The 22930-nt window shown below is 42.1% G+C and overlaps 2 protein-coding genes across 4 annotated transcripts in view; one reads left to right on the top strand and one right to left on the bottom strand.

Annotated features, from left to right (window-relative positions):
- The window catches only part of ABCG1 (ATP binding cassette subfamily G member 1), a 49291-nt gene extending 36208 nt beyond the window's left edge, over window positions 1-13083 (top strand). For 2 of the 3 annotated variants that reach the window (XM_083734899.1, XM_083734898.1), the window contains exons 9-15: window positions 909-1057; window positions 2264-2365; window positions 2598-2766; window positions 3612-3712; window positions 4501-4659; window positions 5161-5279; window positions 6892-13083. In XM_083734899.1, coding sequence (XP_083591025.1) covers window positions 909-1057; window positions 2264-2365; window positions 2598-2766; window positions 3612-3712; window positions 4501-4659; window positions 5161-5279; window positions 6892-7120 — 1028 coding nt within the window. In that variant the 3' untranslated portion in view covers window positions 7121-13083. The remainder of the gene's footprint in view (window positions 1-908; window positions 1058-2263; window positions 2366-2597; window positions 2767-3611; window positions 3713-4500; window positions 4660-5160; window positions 5280-6891) is intronic. The other variant, XR_014563342.1, reaches the window with a different exon arrangement.
- A 2876-nt stretch (window positions 13084-15959) lies between these two features.
- On the bottom strand, window positions 15960-19896 carry LOC310842902 (trefoil factor 3-like). Its single transcript, XM_083735145.1, has 4 exons — window positions 19734-19896; window positions 17694-17840; window positions 16594-16676; window positions 15960-16154 (listed from the first exon to the last, which is right to left on the bottom strand). Exons 1-3 carry the CDS (start codon window positions 19816-19818, stop codon window positions 16636-16638), a joined length of 273 nt encoding a protein of 90 aa, XP_083591271.1. The 5' UTR covers window positions 19819-19896; the 3' UTR covers window positions 15960-16154; window positions 16594-16635.
- Between the last annotated feature and the right edge of the window lie 3034 nt (window positions 19897-22930).

The raw sequence follows: 22930 nt of genomic DNA, 5'->3' as shown, positions 1-22930 counted from the left end.
GGGCCCCCTCAGGCCCCATGGAGTCGACGCCTATGATAGTCCAGCTTTCATCTAAAGTGCCAGTATAGTGTGTACTGCATGTCTGAAGAGCAAGTGACCTTCTGCAGGAGCTGTCTAATAATCTTAGTTTGCCCTATGATGTTGCACATGGAGTGAACATACCGGGGTGTGTGGCTTACAGATTTGCAACCCCTGCCCCTATCATGCGTTCATCATAACTTATGAACAGGCTGCATTGTATTCATATTGTATCTCTGCATGCAACCCGTGACCTGCATTTCTTCAGAAGTAAAATATCACGGGTTTAGATGCTACAAGCATTTCCATGTCCCAGAAACCTGCTATGACCATGGGATTGTTGAATTTCTTAGATTGCCATGGCTGGATTTTGTTCCAAAATTTCGTACTCTCTGAAATAATTTCAGGATGCAGTTTCTGCGTCCCAGATGCAATTGTCTTTCATAGTGCTTTAATAGCAATAGCAGGGGTTAATATCTCTTAAGATGTTGAACTTCAACTCCCACCAATCAGCAGTGGTCAGGAATGATGGGATTTGTAGTTCCAACAACATCTGAAAGAGCACAGGTTCCCTATTTCTGCTGTACAGTTTCATTCCCCCCTGCGGAACACAGTTTACCATCCTCAGAGGTCCAGTAGGATAGAAGCCTCATCTAAAATAATCCTGAGTTCAGTAGCTGTTGTAATCTAGAGCCCACTTTCTCAAATGCATGGAGTATTGAGATAGCTATTGCTACCCTTTGAACTTTAGGGCCCACCATTTACACAAATGTGCAAAAATATCTCTGCACCCACTTCTGAATATACCTGCCAGCTGAGATTGTTTTGTGCCTTTTCCATGACTATTTCACATGGAGGTGGATAGAATGATTCTTTTCTGTTCTGTTTAGTGATGGAAGTTGCCTCCGGAGAGTATGGAGACCAGAACAGTCGTCTAGTAAGGGCAGTCCGAGAGGGAATGTGCGATGCCGATTTCAAGAGAAACTCTGGGGGAGAAAGTGAACTTAACCCTTTCCTATGGCACAGACCATCTGAAGAGGTAATTTAGATGAAAATTGTTACTTTAAATGGCTGCAGAAAGGGGATCAAGCTAATTGCTACAGCCCTTCAAACGCCTTCGGGGGGGGGGGGTGTCAATGCTACTGACATAAGCCAGAAATAAGCAGTTCAAGAATGGCAATTCCGCATCATGGTTGGTGCTATTGCGTCAAGGTTACACAAACCAGACATTTGAGGACACATTTGATTGGAAATGAACTTTGTTATTAATGTTTTATACAGCCAAGACGTCTAAGCAAGCTTGTTAAGCAAATTCTCCTAACTTGGGATTATATCAAATGTTAATTCTACTCAGGGTAGTTCTGTTAAATTCAATGGGCATGACTAACTGAAGTCCGTTTGTTTCAGTGGGTCCTCTCCAAACAAAACTTAGTTTTCTACAACCCTTGAATTTGTTTGAAAGCATTCATATTCACATTCTCCTTAATTGATTTCTTCCAATATTCTCAATGCTATGGGATTTTTGGGGAGAGAGGGAGTCAAAACAAAATCTCAATTTGACGAGCTGATGCTTATCATTCTTGCCTTATCATTTTGCCTTTATTCTTGTAAACTGCTTGGAGGGTTATTTATTTATTTACATTCAAACAGTATATAAATTTTATGAAATAAACAACAAAAATAAAAGGTCGATAACATTCATATTTGAGGGTTTTTTAAAAAAAATTGAGCTGAATTTAAAAAAAGTTAAAGCCTGAAATGTCATGTTCACGTGAAGCGCTTCATCCAGAGTTATTTGCAAGTGCTTAACATTCTTCCTCATCATCTGAGACTGAAGGGAATCTCAGGTAGAAAGCACTTGTTCCCCCAACCCGCCATTAAGTTATGGACTTCACCTCAACAAGGTGTGGCAACGGGCACTGTTTTTTCAACAGGGATTAAATGCATTCACGGGTGATAAATCCAACAGTGGTGACAATGGCTGAATGGGAGAACAACCAGCTCTAGTGTACAACCATATACTGGTTGCTGGGAGACGACCAAAGAACAAGGGAGAAGTGTTCCCTTTCTGCCTTGCTGGTGGGCATCTCAGAAGCATATGCTTGGCTACTGTTGCAAAGAGGATGTTTGACTAGATGGGTCCTTCATTTCATTCAACAGAGTTCTTCTTGCATTCATTGATACAGAACTAATGACTGTCCTGAGTGGTACATTTAACTACCTTTTTGTTTGTCTGTTCCTTCAGGATTCTTCATCAACAGAAGGCTGTCACAGCTTCTCAGCCAGCTGCCTTACTCAGTTTTGCATTCTGTTTAAAAGAACATTTCTCACCATAATGAGGGATTCGGTAAGGCTGGTTTCAATGCTTAAAAAACAACTCCTCCCTTTAGGAATGTCCAAACGATGATGAGAGTTGCAGTCCCAAACATGCATTAGCTTGGAGGAGGCTGGTATGGAATGTGGATAGGCTGTTGTACGGTGCACAAATGATAGATCCATATCTACCAAATTGAGCTATGTTACAGCACTTGTCAACTCAAAACATTCTTAACACAAGAATATCTTTTCCTTCCTACCAGGTTCTGACGCATCTGCGGATCACATCGCACATTGGCATTGGACTCCTCATAGGATTGCTGTACTTGGGGATTGGAAATGAAGCCAAAAAAGTCCTGAGCAACTCTGGCTTCCTCTTCTTTTCCATGTTGTTTCTCATGTTTGCTGCTCTCATGCCGACAGTCCTTACATGTGAGTCATGACCTATGCAGGAGGCATTTTTTAAGGATTTCTGTGATGCTGTTGAAATCTGTGAGAATTTTGCCAGTGACTTGGCTTCCACCGTCTTGAATATTTAATTGATTTTAATCAAACAAGGAAATGCAATGGCCTTTACAACTATTATTATTATTATTATTATTATTATTATTATTATTATTATTGAAATCCCAAAATGGTTGCGACCCAGAAGTAAACCACTATTCAGCCTTTTGTGATTTTGTATTTTTTGTGTCTACAGCTAGTAGGTTGATAGGCCACCTACAGGATTTTTAAAATTCATATATGAATATATACATAGGTTGATATAAGATCCTGCTTTTCCTCTAAAAGGAATACATGCTTACCATGCTGACCAGTGCAAAATCACCCCCCAACTGGTGAAGCAGGAGCAGGTATGGTCAGGGCAGTGGAGGTCCATGAGGGCACTTGCAGCCCATGGGCCAAATTAGGCCCACTCGTCACTCACCTCATATCGCAGGAAGTTAGCTGTGGAATTGGTAAGCCGTAGCTGCAAACCTAGGACCTCTTCCACTTTACCTGCTCCTTTATGCTGACTGAATACAAGGAACACCACCTGGTAAAGCCCAGCTATCACATTTGAATCGTAATGTTATAATCTACAATTGCAATCAGTTTCATTTTATAATGAAATGCTTTTAGAATGTTGTATTATTTTATTGTTGTTAGCCGCCCTGAGCCCGGCTTCTGCTGGGGAGGGCGGGATATAAATAAAAATTATTATTATTATTATTATTATTATTATTATTATTATTATTATTATTAATCTATTGTTGTTTTTTAATTGTTCAACATAGTTCCTCTAGAGATGGGTGTATTTCTTAGAGAACATCTGAATTACTGGTACAGTCTGAAGGCCTACTACTTGGCTAAAACGATGGCTGACGTCCCTTTTCAGGTAGACCTGTCTTTTCACATCTCTCTCTGTAATTTTGTAAAACAGCAAAACAGTAGGAATCCTGAACGCACTCAGTTATCTTTTCCATATAAATGAATGGGTGCATGTGGGGCAGCTTTGCAGTGGAGAAAAACAGGGGCGGAGGAAGGGGGCGGTGGGGACGGACATTTGGCAGTCATGGGCGAGCGGCTTGTTCCGCTCCTGGCTGCAGAGGCTGCGCTGTTCCGTGCACCCAAGCGGGTATCCCGCGCCTGGGAGGGCACCCTCCGCACCCCACACCCCTTGGGAGTGCCCCCTGCCCCCCTTGGGAGCGTGCCCACCCTGGGCAGCGCGGGCATATGCTCCGCCGCTGGGGACAACGCATACCATGACTGTTGGTGGCCTGGCCTCCCTTGGAGCAATCTGGGGGTAGGGGCAGTATGCAGGGAGTTTAGACAAACATTCTGCACATCACTATGTGATAGATTTTCTAAAAACAACACAAGTGAATTTCAAAATATGGTTAGCGCTCTTCTGAAAGGTGCTGGTGAACACTGGTTGAAGTTCAGTTGCTAAACCAATGTGGCTTACATGATGAGATGAAGAAAATGTATTCTCCCTCTTCATTTGTGTTCCATCACTGATGTGGAAAGGAAAGGTGCCAACCTACAGTGATACCATAAAGAGCTGATGTAGCAGGAAGCTCCCATTCTTCCCTCCCTTAAGCAAAAAACAGTGCTGATTATTTATATCAAAAAAGAAAAGTTGTATAATGCCATATTCCTTAAAAGATGTCTGTCTCTTTGCAGATTATGTTTCCTGTAGCATATTGCAGCATTGTGTACTGGATGACCTCGCAACCCTCTGATGCGCTCCGATTCGTCCTGTTTGCAGCCCTGGGGACAATGACATCACTTGTGGCTCAGTCACTGGGGCTTCTGATTGGGGCAGCATCCACTTCACTCCAGGTCTTGGCTCTTGCTTTTTTGTGATATTACACCAGCCTTGGCCAAGCTGCTGCTGCCTTCCACATGTGTTGGACTACAACTCCCATCAGCCTATGCTGTGGGCACTGATGAGATCATAGAATCATAGTAGTATGGAGTTGGAAGAGACCACGAGGGTCATCTAGTCCAACCCCCTGCAATGCAGGAATCTTTTGCCCAATGTGGGGCTCAAACCGTTGACCCTGAGATTAAAAGTCACATGCTCTACCAACTGAGCTGAAGATCAGACATGTAGTCCAAGAGCTCTGAAGGTCACCAACTTGGCGAAGGCTGTATTACACATCCCTGTTCCTTTCGGCAGTTGTAGCGTCAGTTTACTTGGCATGCTTAAGGATGGTGCATGCCTTCCAACAAATGCCATTGGCACTGAAAAGCCTTCTGTTAGTGATGGGTCTGGCAAAAATGCAACCCTCATTTTGCTTTAGTTTTTAATCTTGATATCTGCCTGTTTTTTTGTTTTAGGTGGCAACATTTGTAGGCCCTGTTACAGCCATCCCCGTTCTCCTCTTCTCAGGATTTTTTGTCAGCTTTGATACCATTCCAGCTTACCTCCAATGGTTGTCCTACATCTCATATGTCAGGTAAATGTGAAGGGTGCTGATTGGCACTTCAAGTGCAATTCTAATAAAGTCTCACCATTGATTAATGCATCCTCTTGGTTTAGAGAGTTAGCACATTTTAAAAATGAGAGCATGTGCATGAAATGGATGGGTGTGGTTTGTGTTTAAAGGGACCATGTTTGCCTAAGTCTGATCAACTTGATAGCATATAGGACTTGAGGCAGAGAATCCTGCTTTCAAAGCTTAGTTCAGAGAGCGTTAGCACATACTCCCTGTGTGACCACAGCTAGGCAATACACCTTTCTGCCTTTCTCTACTGAAGAAATGGAAGTTTTAGCCTTGTGTCATTATACAGAGTTGTGGAAGTGCCCCACTTTACAGACCCTTGCAGGTTTACTTCAATTAATCGCCCTCACCAGCTTCCCAGCAGGTGACCAGTCTGCAGAAACTGGAATTTATTTAGTTATTTAAAGCATTTGTGCACCACCCTTCACTTGAAAGTCCCAGGACAGAAATACACAGACAGCAAAATCTAATGAAGAATCTAAGCCAAAACACAACACAACAAGTTATGCAATAAAATTGCAAGTCAGTGAAACAGCAAAAAAAGGGAAGATGATCTCATCTCCCAGTGCACCTTCTCCTTTACCAAAGGCTGGGGCATCCCTTTTCCCCTGCTGATAAAGCCAAAACAGTGATATGGTGAGAGGTGCCATCTGTTTGATGGTTTCATACATGGCTACAATCTAGCAAGAATTAGTTTGCGTTCATATATGGGAAACTGCTTCTGCAGTTAGGATTGTTCTTACCTAATCTGGGTATCCAATAATATTTGTTTAGGGATTTTTTCTTTTCTCAGTTGGCTTGTTTTCTGATGTATGCCCCCCATTTTACTTTCATAACAACTCTGTCAATTAGGTTAGTAAGATCTTATGATTTGTCCGGAGTTTCATAGCAAATTTTATGACTGAGCAGTGGTTCAGAACTGCGTTCAGATCTAGCATCATATTCCCACAGTGCAACAAATAACATTCACAAGCAGAAACTAAAGCTACTGATATTGTCATTATTGCTTTTATGGCTTAGCTTTGGGACTGTAGGGACACAGGTGGCGCTGTGGGTTAAAGCCTCAGCGCCTAGGACTTGCTGATCGAAAGGTCGGCGGTTCGAATCCCTGCGGCGGGGTGCGCTCCCGCTGCTCGGTCCCAGCGCCTGCCAACCTAGCAGTTCGAAAGCACTTCCGGGTGCAAGTAGATAAATAGGGACCACTTACCAGCGGGAAGGTAAACGGCGTTTCCGTGTGCGGCTCTGGCTCGCCAGATGCAGCTTTGTCACACTGGCCACGTGACCCGGAAGTGTCTCCGGACAGCGCTGGCCCCTGGCCTCTTAAGTGAGATGGGCGCACAACCCCAGAGTCTGTCAAGACTGGCCCGTACGGGCAGGGGTACCTTTACCTTTACCTTTACCTTTGGGACTGTACGTGGATCATCATGGATGTAAATATAGTGATTAAAATGGCCAACCCCTTAAGCAATAATTAATTCAATTACTGTTGTTTTAAGGTACTTGATTATTATTTTTTGTCTGATAGATTTGATTCCGCTTTGACCTTGCAAACTATTATTTTCTCTAGATACGGATTTGAAGGTGTCATTCTATCCATCTATGGTTTGGACCGGGAAGATCTCCACTGCGACAAAGATGATACTTGCCATTTTCAAAAATCAGAGGCCATCCTCAAAGAGCTGGATGTAGAAAATGCTAAACTTTATTTAGACTTCATCGTGCTTGGAATTTTCTTCATCTCCTTACGCCTCATTGCCTACTTTGTCCTCAGATACAAGATTCGAGCAGAAAGGTAGAGAGGAAGCAGATGCAACAAACAACATGCAGTTGTAGACTGTTGTTATTGTCTGATTGTGGCAAACAAGTCTCCAGGGCCGAGTTGCAAGTGGAATTGTGATCTAGCCCATAGAAAACCATGTCCTGATGGATTAATGGATGCATAGTTAACCATGATTGTGAACCGACTGGGTCTGGTCATATTTCTTTTATGCTTTCTAGCTTTAACTAGGAAGACAAACTAGAAGGGAATCTTGTTTCACATCTGGGAGACATCGCTGCTGATCACAGGAATTTTTTCTCATGGAAGCTGTGTTTTCTTGTAAGGTAGCTGTAGTCATGTGGCAACAAGGTAAAAAAAAAATGGCTGGGGATCTTTCTTCTATGTCCTGCAGAAATGTGAGGAATATATTATCTCATCCTGTTGCATCACTGCAAGTTTCCTGAACTTTTGCACATATTTTCCCCACAAGAAATCCCCCATGAAAACAGATGTCTGCAAATTCGTCAAACCTTTATAAAATGAATGGGTTTTTTTCTTAAAAGAAAGGATATATAAGTAATTTGATATCTGTTGTCTTCTTTACATACAGATTTCTGGAGCTTTATTCTCATGAGCTGGTCTCATACTCCCAAATCACAATATTACAATGAAATGTCAAATTCCATGAACTCTGTAAAAAGAATTCTAGGGTGCAAAAAGTGCATTTTATCTATAAGCTGACCACAAATGATTCCTTTTAGCATTTTTCTTTCAGGATATTCTTTCAATCCATGTTTCTTATGGTGTTTGAAATATTCATTGTCCACATTTAACTACCTCCCGTGGATGCAAAAGCTTGAGTGTTCCTGCACTGGGAATCTGAGGCAGTGTAAGCAAAATAGAATCAGATCTAAACACGTGTTTGAATGTTCTAAAATATTTTAATAACACAGATATTGACAGAAGGGAGAATTGCCAATGGTGCAATGTCATGACTTCTTATGGAATAGTAAAACCTTTCTCTGGTGTGTATGTAGTTCTTCTGGTTTTTGCAAGGCCAGCATGTATAACAAAAGTCATCAGTTCTGTTTTTCATGAGTTTCATCATACATTTCTTGCAAAACATTTTGATACATACTTCCATCATAACCCAACACAGCGACACGGTGGCTCTAACCCAGTAGCAGGCAGCATGGGAACTCCCAACAGCTGAGTCATTGCTACTTTTAGGAGGGAAAGGCTGAAAGGAAATATGACCGAGAGGTCAGCATGGTGCAAACGCATCAGCAGGAGTGCTGGATTGGCTCATCTGCTGCATTTGCATCATGTCAACCTCCCCACTGTCTTGCTGTTCTCCTTCTGGTAAGCAGCAGCTCCTCAGTTGTCAGGAGGTCAAGTGGGCATCACTGCCCCACTATACCATTCTCTACTGTCCCAACCCTATTGAAATAAAATGGCTTAAGCTTGCTGGATTGCTTGGTTGCTAGATTGCAACCAAGTGGTCTAAACAGAGGCAGCCAACATGGTGCTGTCCAAATTCTGTTAGACTCCATCACCATTGACCATTGGCTGCAGCTGATGGGAGTTGGAACCCAATAAGTCTGGAGAGCACAACGTTGACTATCCCAGGTCTTAAACAATAATTAACCAATTTTTGCCATCCATTAACATTTTGCTTTCTTTTCGGACCAAGTCAGCCTCGTAAAATGAATGAAGGGTAATTGGAAGGGAGTTGGCTCTGCTCTGCATTCCTGATTTTTGCCAAGCCAATGTGCTTCTGTATATTGGCAGAATTTTGTATAGTAATTGTGGGTTTACCCAACAGTTTAAAGGGCGATATGGAAAATTAACAGAGTAGGAAGTCAGTAAAGCACCCTAGATCTGGAAGAGATCCAAATGTCATGCCAAGTTCAGCCCAGTGCACTCAGGTTGGGAAATTGAATGAATGGCATTATGTTGACTTTATGAGCGAATCAAATAAGGCTGTTTTCAGGCCAGAAGTGGTTTTGTTTCAGCAGCTCATTCAGCAACTAGATAAAATGGCCCACTCAGAGAAATTGGATCACAGTGAGATTCCCTTTTGTGCGTGTAATCTAGAAGAGCCATTGTTCAACAGACTATTTTAAGCACTTCAAAGAGATCTTTGTTAAACCAAATTGCTAGAATAAGCCACAGCTTCTGGGTGTCTCTCCCTCTCCACAATTTGGAAGATTGACGGAGAGGTATTTACTTCTAGAGTGATAAATGGCACATTTTAATACAATTTAGATTGTTTTGTGAACAGATTTATATTGCTAGAGATAATGAGTTATTTCCTTTTTACATATGTCAGGATTCAAATCTGTACCACTAACTAGAGACCCAAAATGCAGGCAGGCTTCCAGTAACCCATAAGGTCTACCTTACCCAAAAGCAGCAGTAATCTGATGTGACAGTGTATGCCTGTCATTGTAATCTGGGAGCTGTTCAAATAACCAGATTTCTTATCTAGTTGAGTGTCCTCAAATTCATTATTGTAATTCAGGTTAAACAGGTTTCTGTTTTTAAAAAAGTTACAAAAACCCGTATTAAAGGCACAACTCTTTCAACTTGAGATCATTAAACCATAATACAATGAGCAGATCATTCTGATGTGATGTCCCATCCCCCCACCTCCAAGTTTTAAGACACTTCACTTTTCAGTGAAAGAATGCTGCAAGAGAACCTTCCAATTTGCATGTGGTGGTAATCTGTTGGGTTGGGTTTTATTCTGGTGCCTCTTTTATCAGAAAGCTGTCACAGCTTTCAGAATAAGTCAGTGATGGGTTTTCAATGCAACAGTTGTGTTCGATTGAAATTGAGGTGAGTGTGTAAACCTTTCCCTCACGCACAAAATTTGATTAAAAACGGAACAGGTGCACAACAGGAAGTTGATGGAAGACGAAATGAAAACTCAAGACACCTCTTTGTGTTCTTATGTTCCAAGCTGACGTTAGAATGTTCTCCTTTACATCAGTTCTGTACTTGGGACAACATACCTCCTGCTGGTGGCAGGAGACCCCCAGCTGTCCACTTTGTCCATGCATCAAATCAGACATGACCATAATAATCCATCTTCCATATATTGCCATGAAGAGGCAAAGGGCTAAAACTGCCTAGAGCAGGTGAATGTCACAAAATGTCATCTGATTGTAGGATATAGCCACAATCAGCCTTCCACAGTTTGCGATTGATGAATTAGATGTCATGGATTTACTTAAGATGAAACAGAACTTGATTGGGCAGGAAGAACTGGCTTCTTGATGCTTTCCATAATAGCCTCAAATTACTTTGCCAATATGTCCATTTTGTATTTTCAGTTTTGGGAATTTAAAGTTGGATTGTTTTCTTTTTGCCACAAACATTTATAATATTCTTATTCCTACTCAGTTGCTCCATGGCATACTTTCTCATAAATAAATGAACAAATCTGCCACCATGGGACGAAGCTAAAGTGGTGCAGCTTGGAAAATGAAATTTTAACAAGGAAATGAGTCAATCCAGAAATAAATTGAACAATTTACCTTAATACAGCAAGCATGACACTAGTCATTATATATTTAAGTTTCAATTATCACAATGTTAGTGGGTGCTTTAGGGAATTTTGTTTTCTATTGGTTGTGGGATTGGTATGACCTGTCACTAGCTGCTTTTATAGAGGCTGTGCCCCATAATTATAGAGAAATGTCAAATTCTATTACCGGTGGCTTATGATAATTCTTATAGCTCCTTTTCAGTGTGATGAATTGTATACCGCAGCCCATGCCAACCTTGTGTCCTCTGGCTGTTGTTGGACTACAACTCCTATGATGACCAGCCCGCACAGCAGGTGGATGAAGGCTGGTTATTTACTCTGTGAATCATGCACTGAAAAAACATGTTCCTGGCTTAGTATCTAGCAGATTTGAATAATTCCACTTGTATTGGTGCATTCCATTACAAAACTAAAAAATGAGAATTTTTTTTTTTTTGGCAAGGAATGAAAAAAAAAAACTGTGAAAGAATTGCACCTGTGGCCTATTGTTTCTTTTCAATCATTTATGTATTCATAGCTACAGCAATTATCTTCTGCTTCTGCGGCTGGAGATAATTCCACAGGAGTTACAATTGTGCATGCTGTTGTTCTTGCTTGTGGAAGCGCTTGGCAATGGCCATGTTTGCTACAGCATGTGAGCCATCTGCTATCATAGCAATGGGTGAGACACCTGATCTCAAAGCAATCATGGAATGTTCATAATGCCTCTGGTATTCCAACTAAGTACTGAATCCTGCCCAAACGATGTTTTTCCATTTAAAAAGGACACTCAAGTGGGTCTTAAAATGGCAAAGAAAATGTTGCCTTTGAAATGACATTTGTGTAAAAGTTAAAAAGGGAAACTGCACAGTTCCTATCAATTTATTCCAACATCGGGGTCTCCTTTCTTGCTTTCTTAGAAGCTCATTTCACGAATGCATGGGGTGGGGGGACGACTCAGGATTATGCCCACTGTTCCCCCTCCTATGTACAAATAGGCCCTATGTGCTTGCAGATTGCATGCGTATGGACTATGCGCAGTCAGGAACCAGCAAAAGGTAGGGTCCCATATCACACATACACCTGGCATGTGCATAGACTTGGCTCAGGCTGAACATGCAAGCATTGGGGTCAGCAGCAGTAGCCACAATCTTCCTCCTCTTCCTTCTCTCTCTACACATTCAACGCACCTGCAGTTTTCTTGTGAAAAGGGCTCAAGGTGTTTGCTTTTCAAAAACATGAAATCAAAAGTAGGAAATGGCAGTTTTATAGGTCTATATATTCATTTACTAGATCTCAGTGTTGACATGAAGTCTAACCCCAGTTACTCAAGAGTAAGTACCATTGAATTCAATAGGACTTACGTCTGAGTAGACAGGATTAGGCTTGTGCTTGCACTGTAAGTGTATTTTCCAGAGGATTATCTTTCCTTTTATTTATGTGATCTGTTAGAAACCTGGAAGTACTAAATAGTCTGTGGAGCTCCTTCTCTTCCTCAGGTTTTGCTGAAATTTTACTAGCCTGATAGTCTAAAAAGAACCCAACAATATTTGTCCTTGTAGCTTTAAATGAAACATTGAATTGTTCTTTTTTTTTAATGATCATGAGACATCCATCTTTTTAAAAAATGATTTTCTGTATGTGAGTTGTAGTGTATGGTATTGCTGACGGTGGATTTAAACTATTTGTACAATACTGGCTCTCGGATGCAGCGAGCTGTTGCCCTTAAACCTTATTTAGTTATTTAAGATACTTAATGTGTGTATGTATGTGGGTGGGGTTTTTTTAAAAAAGAAAAATAATAAATAAAAACAAAACGCAAGAGTCAATGCAAGTAAAATGTCAAAAACTCAGCGTGCTGAAGTGTGCATATACTGTATGATATCCTTCACTAAGCTGATGCTGTCCAGATGTTTTGAACTATAACACCCATCAGTCCCATCAACAGCTGTGTTGGCTGGGGCTGATGGGAGTTGTGGCCCAACTAGAGGACACCAGTTTAGTCAAGGTTGCTGTCTGTCAACTAGCTCTCCTTTATTGGATGTGTAATGCACCCCTGCATTACTTTGGATTCCTTTTGGTTTTGCTGTTTTAGAGACTATTGCTGCTTGCACGCTGTGATACATTTGCACTGTTGTAGATATATGTAAACATTGTCTTCTTTCTACCCCCTGCTCCTCCTCCTCCCCCAGGTGACTTGTTCATATTTTGAAGTTTAGACAATGTTAGTGAACGACATGTACCTGATTCATGTACCTAATCAAAAGATTTAGGATGTTGGTATTCTAACTCTGTACTTTAAAGATAATAACATGAAAAGGCTTTGTATATTTCTGTATAGTAAATTCCTAGAGGATCTTTGTATGTGCATTATTTTCCAAATTAGAGCTCTTGTTTTCTGAAAATGGAGAACACTTAACAATGTAACAAACAGAGAATAAAATAAAAGTATTGCTATTTTCAGATTATCAGCTTGGTCGCTCTTTAATGGCCTGATTCAACCATCCTTCAGCTTTTCAGTTCAAGGATCAGTCTTTAACCGCAAACAGTAGGGCATGTTGGAGAATTCCAACAAAAATGGGAACAGAAGCAGAAACTGCCAATGTTTGCTTATTCATGCCATGCCCAGAATGGCAATCAATCCAATGGGTTGTGTGGAAATAATTACATCATTGTGTTAAGTTTGTAATTTAAGTAACTTATGTAACTAATTGCATAAATTACATTAAATAGTAGACAGCAAGATAAATAACACAATATTTAGTGGAAACCGAATGGCAGCAGAAAGGAAACACTGCTGATTGTGAGAAATACAGTTGGAACAGAAATTGGTTGCCTTCTTGCATCCCTAAACACAGGACCCACTTTTTTGTTTTTAGGCCATATATGTCTGCTTTTCTCTTTTTTCTGTCTACTCACTCCCAAGCCTGCCTCTTTTTAGTCCCTTTTTAGTCGCATTAAAACAAATTGGCTCTCTCTGCTAATTCACAGAAACCTCATTCTATGAGGCATACTGTGCAATTGCACTTACATAAGTGGGACCCAGTAACCAAAATACCCTTTCCTATTTTCCTTGTCTAGAAGGTAAATGGAGAACATGGTATATCTCATTATGCATGGTGTGGAGAGAATGGCGAGAGAGATGCTAATAGTAGAACTCAGGGACATCCAATGTAGCTGAACAATGGAAGATTCAGGGACATCAAAAAGAAAGTACTTCACCAAACAGTTAAACTATGGGATTCATTCTTTCAAGTGATGATCACCAACTTGGATGGCTTAAAAAGAGGACTGTCATAGGTTTCTCTTTGGCTATTGTGACAACAGGATGCTAGGCTAGATGGACTAAGGGGTTCTTCTTACATTTCTCCTCTTTATGCTGATTTGTATTCTACTTTTGGGCATGTAGTCAAAGACTGTACACTAGAGGGTGCTGTGAGATTTCCTCATTGCAGAGTGAGACCAGAAATGGTCCTTGCTCAAAAATATTTTTACTGAATACAATTCTGTAAAAGACATCAGAACATCATGGTTTATACTTGTGTATACACATCTGCTAAACTATGCTTTACAGTAAGGTAAAGGTAAAGGTACCCCTGCCCGTACGGGTCAGTCTTGCCAGACTCTAGGGTTGTGCGCTCATCTCACTCTATAGGCCAGGAGCCAGCCCTGTCCGCAGACACGTCCGGGTCACGTGGCCAGCATGACAAGCTGCATCTGGCGAGCCAGCATAGCACACGGAACGCTGTTTACTTTCCCGCTGGTAAGCGGTCCCTATTTATCTACTTGCACCCGTGGGTGCTTTCGAACTGCTAGGTTGGCAGGCGCTGGGACCGAACGACGGGAGTGCACCCCGCCACGGGGATTCGAACCTCCTACCATGTGATCGGCAAGTCCTAGGCGCTGAGGTTTTACCCACAGCGCCACCCGCGTCCGTATACTTTACAGTACTTAATATTAATTTCTTCCATATACTTCTGACATCTCAAATGGGTCTGCACTTTATGTAAAATTGTTTGGGAACCTGTGCTCCAAGGATCACATACAGCTCTCAAGCTACTTTAATGTGGGGGTAGGAAAGGGTGAAGAGAAAGAGGGTGAAAATGGGTGGGGAGTCAAAAATTGAAAAATCCAAGTCTATGAATGGCTAGCAGCAAGGATGGCTGTGTATTATACCTGAAGGAGTGTCTCCACCCCCATCATTCAGCCCAGACACTGAGGTCCAGTGCTGAGGGCCCTCTGGCAGTTTCCTCGCTGCAAGAAGTGAGGTTGCATGGAACCGGGCAGAGGGCCTTCTCAGTAGTGGTGCCTGCCCTGTGGAACGCCCTCCCATCAGATGTCAAGGAAATAAACAACTATCTGACTTTTAGAAGACATCTGAAGGCAGCACTTCAGGGAGGATTTTAATGTTCAATGTTTTATTGTGCATTTAATTCTGTTGGGAGTTGCCCAGAGTGGCTGGGGAAACCCAGCCAGATGGGCAGTGTATAAATTAATTGTTGTTGTTGTTGTTGTTGTTGTTGTTGTTGTTGTTGTTGTTGTTGTTGTAAATTAGTTGTTGTTGTTGTTGTTGTTGTTGTTGTTGTTGTTGTTGTTGTTGTTGTTTTCCAGTAATGGGGACAGGATGCTTCTGAATACCAGATGCTGCAAAGTACAGAGGTAATTGCTGTTGTGCTCATGTCCAGTTTGTCAGTTTCTCATAGACAACGACTTGGCCATTGTGGGAACAGGTGGGACCAGATCAGAAGGAAGTATGAGCTGGTAAGGCAGGGGGGCCTGAGGCAGACCTGCCAGCTTGCCCACAGGACCACGGGTGCCCAGGGCCACACATGCCATTGGCATGCCCATCCGACGTCAGCATGCCTGCCGATGTAATTGCCTGATGTCAGCATGCCCCATGGAGTGTGCAAAAATTTGTGGGTGCCCGACCCCTTCATGGGGAATGTTGTGGGGGCTGGAGCACTCAGGGACCCGGGCACCTGGCGCCCATGGCCTGGGGAGATTCCCAAAAGCCCAGAGAGAGAGGCTGCCAGGCCTGAGGTTCTCCACATCTGGTTTATATATCTGGCAAGGAGGGGGGAAATGGAGGAGAGGTGAAATTAAGGAGTGGGGCAAGCAGTCGGTCTAGACCGCAGGCAAGAAAAATCTGTACAACCCATGATAGCCTGTTGGAGCAGGAGGAAGAAAGAGGGAAAGAGGAGGGAGAGTCACAGAAGGATGAAATGAGGATGCACCACCCAGTCCTTATAAGTCTGTTAAAAGGCCATGAGTGTCGCTTTCCCTCCGCCCCTTCACACACCACACCAACTGCTAGTGGGCATAGATCGGAGAAACGACCATAATATTTCTGTATGCTCCTTTTATTATTATTTTAGGGTGCAGTAGAGTGTTGAAAAACATGCATCACTGGCAGCAGAGTTCCGTTTCATCCACAGGAGAGCACATGCAGATGTATGTAGTTTCGCTTTATTTTTCTTCCAGAAGATCATCAGAGCAGAAAGGCAGATTTGTGTCTTATTTTGATTTTAAGAGATGCATTCTGAAAACAAAATAGGATTTTTTAAAAAATGATATTAACTGGGCTAAGTGGGAAATATGTACCCGATAGGGCTGCCATTTGGAAATTGATTTATTTCATTATTTGGCAATGTCAACAGACCACTCCTAAACATGTTTACCTGATCCATTAAGCCCCATCGTGGGTCAGAGGCACACATGAAATTACTACTTCTCAAGGCAGTCCTGTTTAGGGAAGTTTTTAATGCTTGATGTTTTATTCTGTTCTAATATTCTGTTGGGAGCCGCCCAGAGTGGCCGGGGAAACCCAGCCAGTTGGACGGGGCATGAATTATTATCATTACTATTATTATTATTACATAAAAACAGAAAATCAGCTTTTAACAAAAGTGCTCCGGCTGTTCCAGAAATCCTTCTATGAGCCCATGGGATGGATAACTAAACTAGTTCACTGCTTGTACCTCAGAGATCATGGAAGTTGCTGCGCAGCTGAGATCTGTGAGCTACTGACTCACGTCAGGTTTCGGGCCTGAATGGATGAGTCCTGTGAGTGAAAAGAAGTGACCTAATGTAACACATGAACCGTCTTGGAAAAGCACCGAGGCCTTACTGCCTGATCTCCCTTCATCTTGTAGGCACACATGGAAGGGCATGCTGGTCACTCTGTATCATTTTTAGAGCATTGCCTTCTTTTTGTATTTCCTTTTGTATTATTTTGGCTTAAATGTATTCTACTGAAGTAGTAGCTGCCATGGGCAGCAAAAAAAGTAAAAAGTTAAAAAAGAGAGGAGTACCATCACAAAAAAGCCATTGCTAATAAGTCACTAGAACTATGATGAAAAGTAAGACTCTAATAAAGTATAGAGGGAGATGTATGTGGAGGGTTTTGCTTCATCCTCAACTGTATTTGCAATGCACATATGCATTCCTGAACTTTAGAAATATCTCAAGACAGGACATACCCTCCAGCATGTCCCAGAGGAAAACCAGGATGTACGTCTTTCGAGGCTGTGTTCCCATGCAAGTCACATGACCCATTGAAGAGCACTGCACCCCAAAGCACAGTCTTTTTATGGGAATCAGGTGACTCACACAAGACCAGCCCCCCAATGGGATATCCCTATTTAATTAGGACAGTTGGGGGGTTTGACACAGAGTATGGTGTCCAATGTGGTGCCCTCGATATGTTCCAACTCCCAAAAGTCCCATTCAGCATGGCCAAATATCGGGGTTGTGGGAGTTGTAGTTCAACAATATCTAGAGGCTGCCACATTGACCATCACTGCTGTACAAGTTTTTCTTCTGTTGAACTAATCTGTACGAGGTAAGAAATTAAAACTAGTGTAATTGGTGCCATTGAGAAACTTGAGCAAGTAGATCTTGCATTGTTATTTTACTACCATTGCTGTTCTTGTTTGTATTATACTGTTGTATTAATGGAAGATTGTGTCTGGGGGGGAGGCTGTATTTGTTGCTTGTGGTGTTGTTGTTTTGCTATATATTTTTATGTCTATCAAAGCTGACTTGCCCTGGAAGGTAGTATAAATAACTATATACATACCTGAATCACTTCCAGGAAAGAAGCACCAGATGACTCCAGGAATACTTGAATCAAAACAGCATCCTCTGCTGTGGCAGGTCTGAGCACTGATGTATGGGTAGCCACAGTTCACTCTTGCTTTGGGCTGCACCGCACATTGTTGTGTGGCTGTTAAAGACAAAGTTCAATTGATTCTGTCATGTGGCACTTCCTTTATGAAGGGTAGGCCCATCATGCTGCAGTCTGATTTTGAAAATTCTGAATTCATTGATTTCCTCTGATTCTGATGTTGTCTCATAACAATGGATAATTACTCTCTGGAAACAGCCACCCATTATGTCCTCAGGGAAAGGTTCTATGGCAGGGGTAGTCAATGTGGTGTCGCCCAGATATTATTGGCTTGTAGCTCCCATAAACTCATCGCAGTGATGACAGAAGTTGTAATCTAACCCCAGAAGGGCACCACATTGGCTACCCCTGTTTTATGGCATAATTTGTTTTGGATGTTTCTTTCTGCTCTCAGTTTGCCAGACACAATGCTACGCTACACCAAGCACTGTTAATCAACACAGAGAATATATTTCTGTTGTATGACTTGATTCCTGAACAAGCCTATTTCTTTCTAGATGAGGAAAAAACCTTATAAAAACAAACACATCTCACCAGCACATCTCAGCCAACATCAGGCCAAAGGAAAAGAGTAAATCCCATTACAGTTACAGTTAACAGATCAGCGGAAGGTGTGTGTGTCACTAATGAAAGTAAGCAACAGCCAAGGCAGCTACTCTGTACATGCTTTCTCTTCTTGACCAAATCTGATCTTGACCAAATTCCCTATTGCAGCAAGCCTATAAATTCCAGTAATCCACTTTACACCACTAGGGATGGTTGATCTGCCAAGTTCAGTTCCTTTCAGTTTTTCACTTTCCTAATCATAAAATTCAGTTCTCCATATTTCTACATCAGTTTGCAATTTCTTTTTTTAAGTCCTCAACAGTGTTTCAGTGTGAATTTCTCCTAATATACATGTTTGTATGTAATTTTGCCTAATTTACACAATTTTGCAAAGCGGTTTCCTCTAATGTAAAGAACTACCTCTTTTATTTTCACTAATAAGTGCAATTATTTTTGCACACTTAATCCCACTATATATACATTTTTGCACACATTACTTGGTTGGAGAACTGCATTGCACAATTCAGAAAATGATGGCTTTCAAAGGATGGCTCTTTATAGCATTTTGAAAAGAGTGAATTATGCAGGTTTGCCTTTAAATGTGAACAGAATGGAATATCTCCCCTATCCCAAAGCACACCCATTTTCACCACAGCTTCAGGCTTCCATGCATGCACCTTTGCTGAGAAAGTCCTCTGCATGTGCAAGCAGCTGCTCTATTTGCAATCCCTCTACTATCCTGGACTATGGCCTTAGCTCGGTTAGACAGTCTAACTGGGCTCTATCCATAGCTTTGGACTGAAAGCAGCAGAGTGGGCTGAACTTTTCTCAATTGTCCCCTCTCTGCTAAACAGCTACTTGGTACTATTCAAGGGTCTCTGTCCCAGGTGAGCATGTGCAAAATACCAGAATGGGCCATACACTATCCAACTGCATCCCCAGACACTTAGGGATGGGGAGGATGCATTGGGTGACCCTCAACTGGCTGTGGCTCTCTGCCAGATGCCCCCTGCATATTTGAACCTAAGAAGAGCCCTGCTGGATCACACCAAGGTTCCATCAAGTCCAGCATCCCATTTTCCACAGCAGGCAACCAGATGCTTAAGGGAAGCCCACAAGCAAGACACGAGAGCCACAACGCTCTCCAGCTTGTGTTCTCCAGCAACTGGTGTCCTGAGCCATAGAGCCTCTGAGCCTAGAGGCTTTGGAGTCTTGTGCCTTCAAACAGACTTGTGTCTTCCTTTCACAGCAAACATTGGCGTGACACTAGTGGTACCCACGGCAAGAAGGCCACTGGCATAAAGTGTGAAGTGGGTAGCTCTTATTTAATGTTTCAAGGAGCTGGTTTAGTATTCCCCAAGAAAAAAATGAAACAGTTCCACTCACGTCTTTGGAGAGTAAATCCATTAGTCAGGCTGCTGAGTCCTAGAATCAGGACAATAGCGAATAACAAGAAGCTCTTGTGCACCATGGCAGCTCACCGTTCTCTGTCCTGAACCTTCAGGTCTCCTCCAGAAAACAAACAACAATGTTAAGGTCTAGGCAAAAGATTTGCAGAAAACAATTTTTATAGCGGCCAGTTTGCTCAACATTTTCAGATAATTTTTATCTTGGGAGGCAAATGTCTTTGTCATCACGACTCCACCTGTGTTTTGATTTTGATTAAAGATTTCTATATATGTTCCAGGTACATTATCAAGGGGCAGAAATGATGATTCGATCGGTAAACTTAGTGGGAGGGATCTGTGGCAAAGATCGGCCTCAGATTCTTTCCTCATGAATCACCCCCAGCCACCCTTAAATCGATCCACATCATGTTAGTGCAGCACTTCAGGCAACTAAGGTGCCCATCACTTGACTGGGAAAGAAATAGTAAAGGTAAAAGGACCCCTGACCATTAGGTCCAGTCGCGACCAACTCTGGGGTTGTGGCGCTCATCTCGCTTTACTGCTGGGTCATGTGGCCAGCATGACTAAGCCGCTTCTGTCAAACCAGAGCAGCGCACGGAAACACCTTTTACCTTCCCGTCGGACCAGTACCTATTTATCTACTTGCACTTGACGTGCTTTCGGACTGCTAGGTTGGCAGGAGCTGGGACCGAGCAACGGGAGCTCACCCCATTGCGGGGATTTGAACCGCCGACCTTCTGATCGGCAAGTCCTAGGCTCTGTGGTTTAACCCACAGCGCCACCCACATCCCGGGAAAGAAATAGGACATGCCAAATTGTGTCAGTTCACAGATGTATGTGAATGTGCAATAGTCTGTTGAGGACTCTATGCATTTGGAAAAAAATGTTAAGTTTTGGGGAGATTTCTGTCTTATACAGGTACCTGGAAAAAAATTCAGAAGAAGACAGAAAAAGACAATCCCACTTCCATCATTTGCATTTATATAAAAAGCAAAATGCTGTTTCTAATTGAATACGTACACTAGTAGAAGGATGATTTTATAGTTTACTTTGTTTAGGGTTGCCAGACGTATGGCAGCCCTAACTTTGTTACCAAAGTCAGCAAGAAACAGCTGTTCCTAAGATTGCTCTCTGTTCCAGTACTGATGTAGGGCAAATGTATATTTTCACATAAACAATTTCCTGCTTGGTAAGAACCTATGTTATCTTAATTTGCCAATATTAGCTCCATTATGACAGTCTTAGCTGTTAGAGTCATGCCTATGTAAAAAATAAATCTATCTCTCTCTCTCTCTCTCTCTCTCTCTCTTTCTCTCTCTCTCTCATTTTTATAACTGTACATGAAAATAAAATTTGAAAGCTGAGTAATGCATTGACCAAAGGTGTAACTGATGGGGAAGGGTTACTGTGATTAATAGCACCAAAGTCACCCAGCACGGCACAAATGTGCTAATCAACTGATAAGTCTCCCCACAGATAAGCAAGACCAGTATTGCTTCATCTGTGATCCTCCCTAATTTGTGATTAAGTATTTGAAACTCTCCAACAATGTCAAAAGTAGAACTACTTGGTTTACCAATCCTGTCCTGAGAGCAGGTAAAATGGCTACTTACAACAATGACCAAAAATGAGAAAATGTATCACCAAAAAGGGGACTAATTGTTCTATGCATAATGTTTGCAGGTGCCAATAGATATGTAAAGGTACACATTTATAAATAACCTCTGGAATTTAAACAGAAATGCACTGCATCTCATTATAATATGGAAGACCACATGACCCATAGGCCTGCTCAGTCTACAGTCCTGGTGATAACTATTGCTTGGCATCTTCAAGGCCCCTGCTTCTCTCCATTATTGTGCTGCTTCATCTTTAAATTGTACTTTGAAAAGGCCACTTCTTCAAATATAGGACTCTCCTCTCACAGCCCTTCAATTAGATGGCTGCCCATGTCAAGGCAGGACTTATGGTCATTCTAAGAAAATGGCTTTTGGAGTATGAAGCTTTCAATTTGCACGTGCAGTAGAAAGAGAGAAAGCAAAAGTATACGGACATGCATTTCTGGTTTCACTGCTTCTACTGTAAAACAAATATCAGTTTTCCATGAATTAGTTTAGGCAGTGCTTCTTTTCTAAAAAAAATGTTTAGGGGTACTTTCATCTTACTACCCATATTGAAATAATGCCTCCCAATAAGGCCAAACTTAAATTCACAAACTGTTTAGGGGTATGCTTACCCCTGCGTACCCCCCAGAAAAAAGCACTGAGTTTAGGTTTGTTATGGATGGGGAAAGGTCAATGGTGCGATCACTTAAAGTGTATTTCTTCCCACTGGGGAATGCACACAGTGTATGCATGAGATATCCTTTATCAAACTCTGATAGCACACAGGTGGACAGTACTAGCTAATACAGTGGTGGTGCCTCGGGTTACATATGCTTCAAGTTACAGACCCTGCTAAGCCAGAAATAGTACCTCGGGTTAAGAACTTTGCTTCAGGATGAGAACAGAAATCGTGCAGCAGCGGCGTGGCAGCAGCGGGAGGCCCCATTAGCTAAAGTGGTGCTTCAGGTTAAGAACAGTTTCAGGTTAAGAACGGACCTCCGGAACGAATTAAGTACGTAACCAGAGGTACCACTGTAGTTGCCAAAACAAGGTCACTGGGAATAAGGACTGCGTTAGAGGTTTGTAGATTATTTTTTTAAAAGCTTCTTCGAATTATACATAATGTTGGAAGAATGTACAAAATACAGTCAATACATGTACATTCCTGGTTGTAAGTAGGAAGGCACAAAGATAAAGGCTGGCTGGGGGCAGAATGGGATTGGTGTGGCAGTATCCTTTTCCCCCAGTGGACTAGCCTCCACAACGCCCAGGATAGTGCTGTCCTGTGTAAATATTAGCAGCAGTATAGACTCACACAAAAGAACCGAAAACTGAAATAACTGTGTATGTAAACACTTAGTGGTACACAAGACCCATAATTGGAATGCTGGGTGTCTTTTACTTTCCTTAAAAGCAGCCACGCAGACCCATGGACACCTCGCGTGGTGCTGGGGAGAGCACTAGCTATCTCTTGGTGCTATTACATGCACTTAAATCATCCCCCCCCCCAAAGCTGCATTAACCACAGGGAGAGGCGAGCAGGTACCATACTGGATAAAGGACTGGATCT

Source organism: Podarcis gaigeae (genome assembly GCF_964106915.1).
Source record: "Podarcis gaigeae genome assembly, chromosome: 4".
In the NCBI taxonomy this organism is placed as follows: Eukaryota; Metazoa; Chordata; class Lepidosauria; order Squamata; family Lacertidae; genus Podarcis; species Podarcis gaigeae.
The sequence above is the reverse complement of the archived record's forward strand: the minus strand, read 5'-3'. Positions and strand labels throughout refer to the sequence as shown.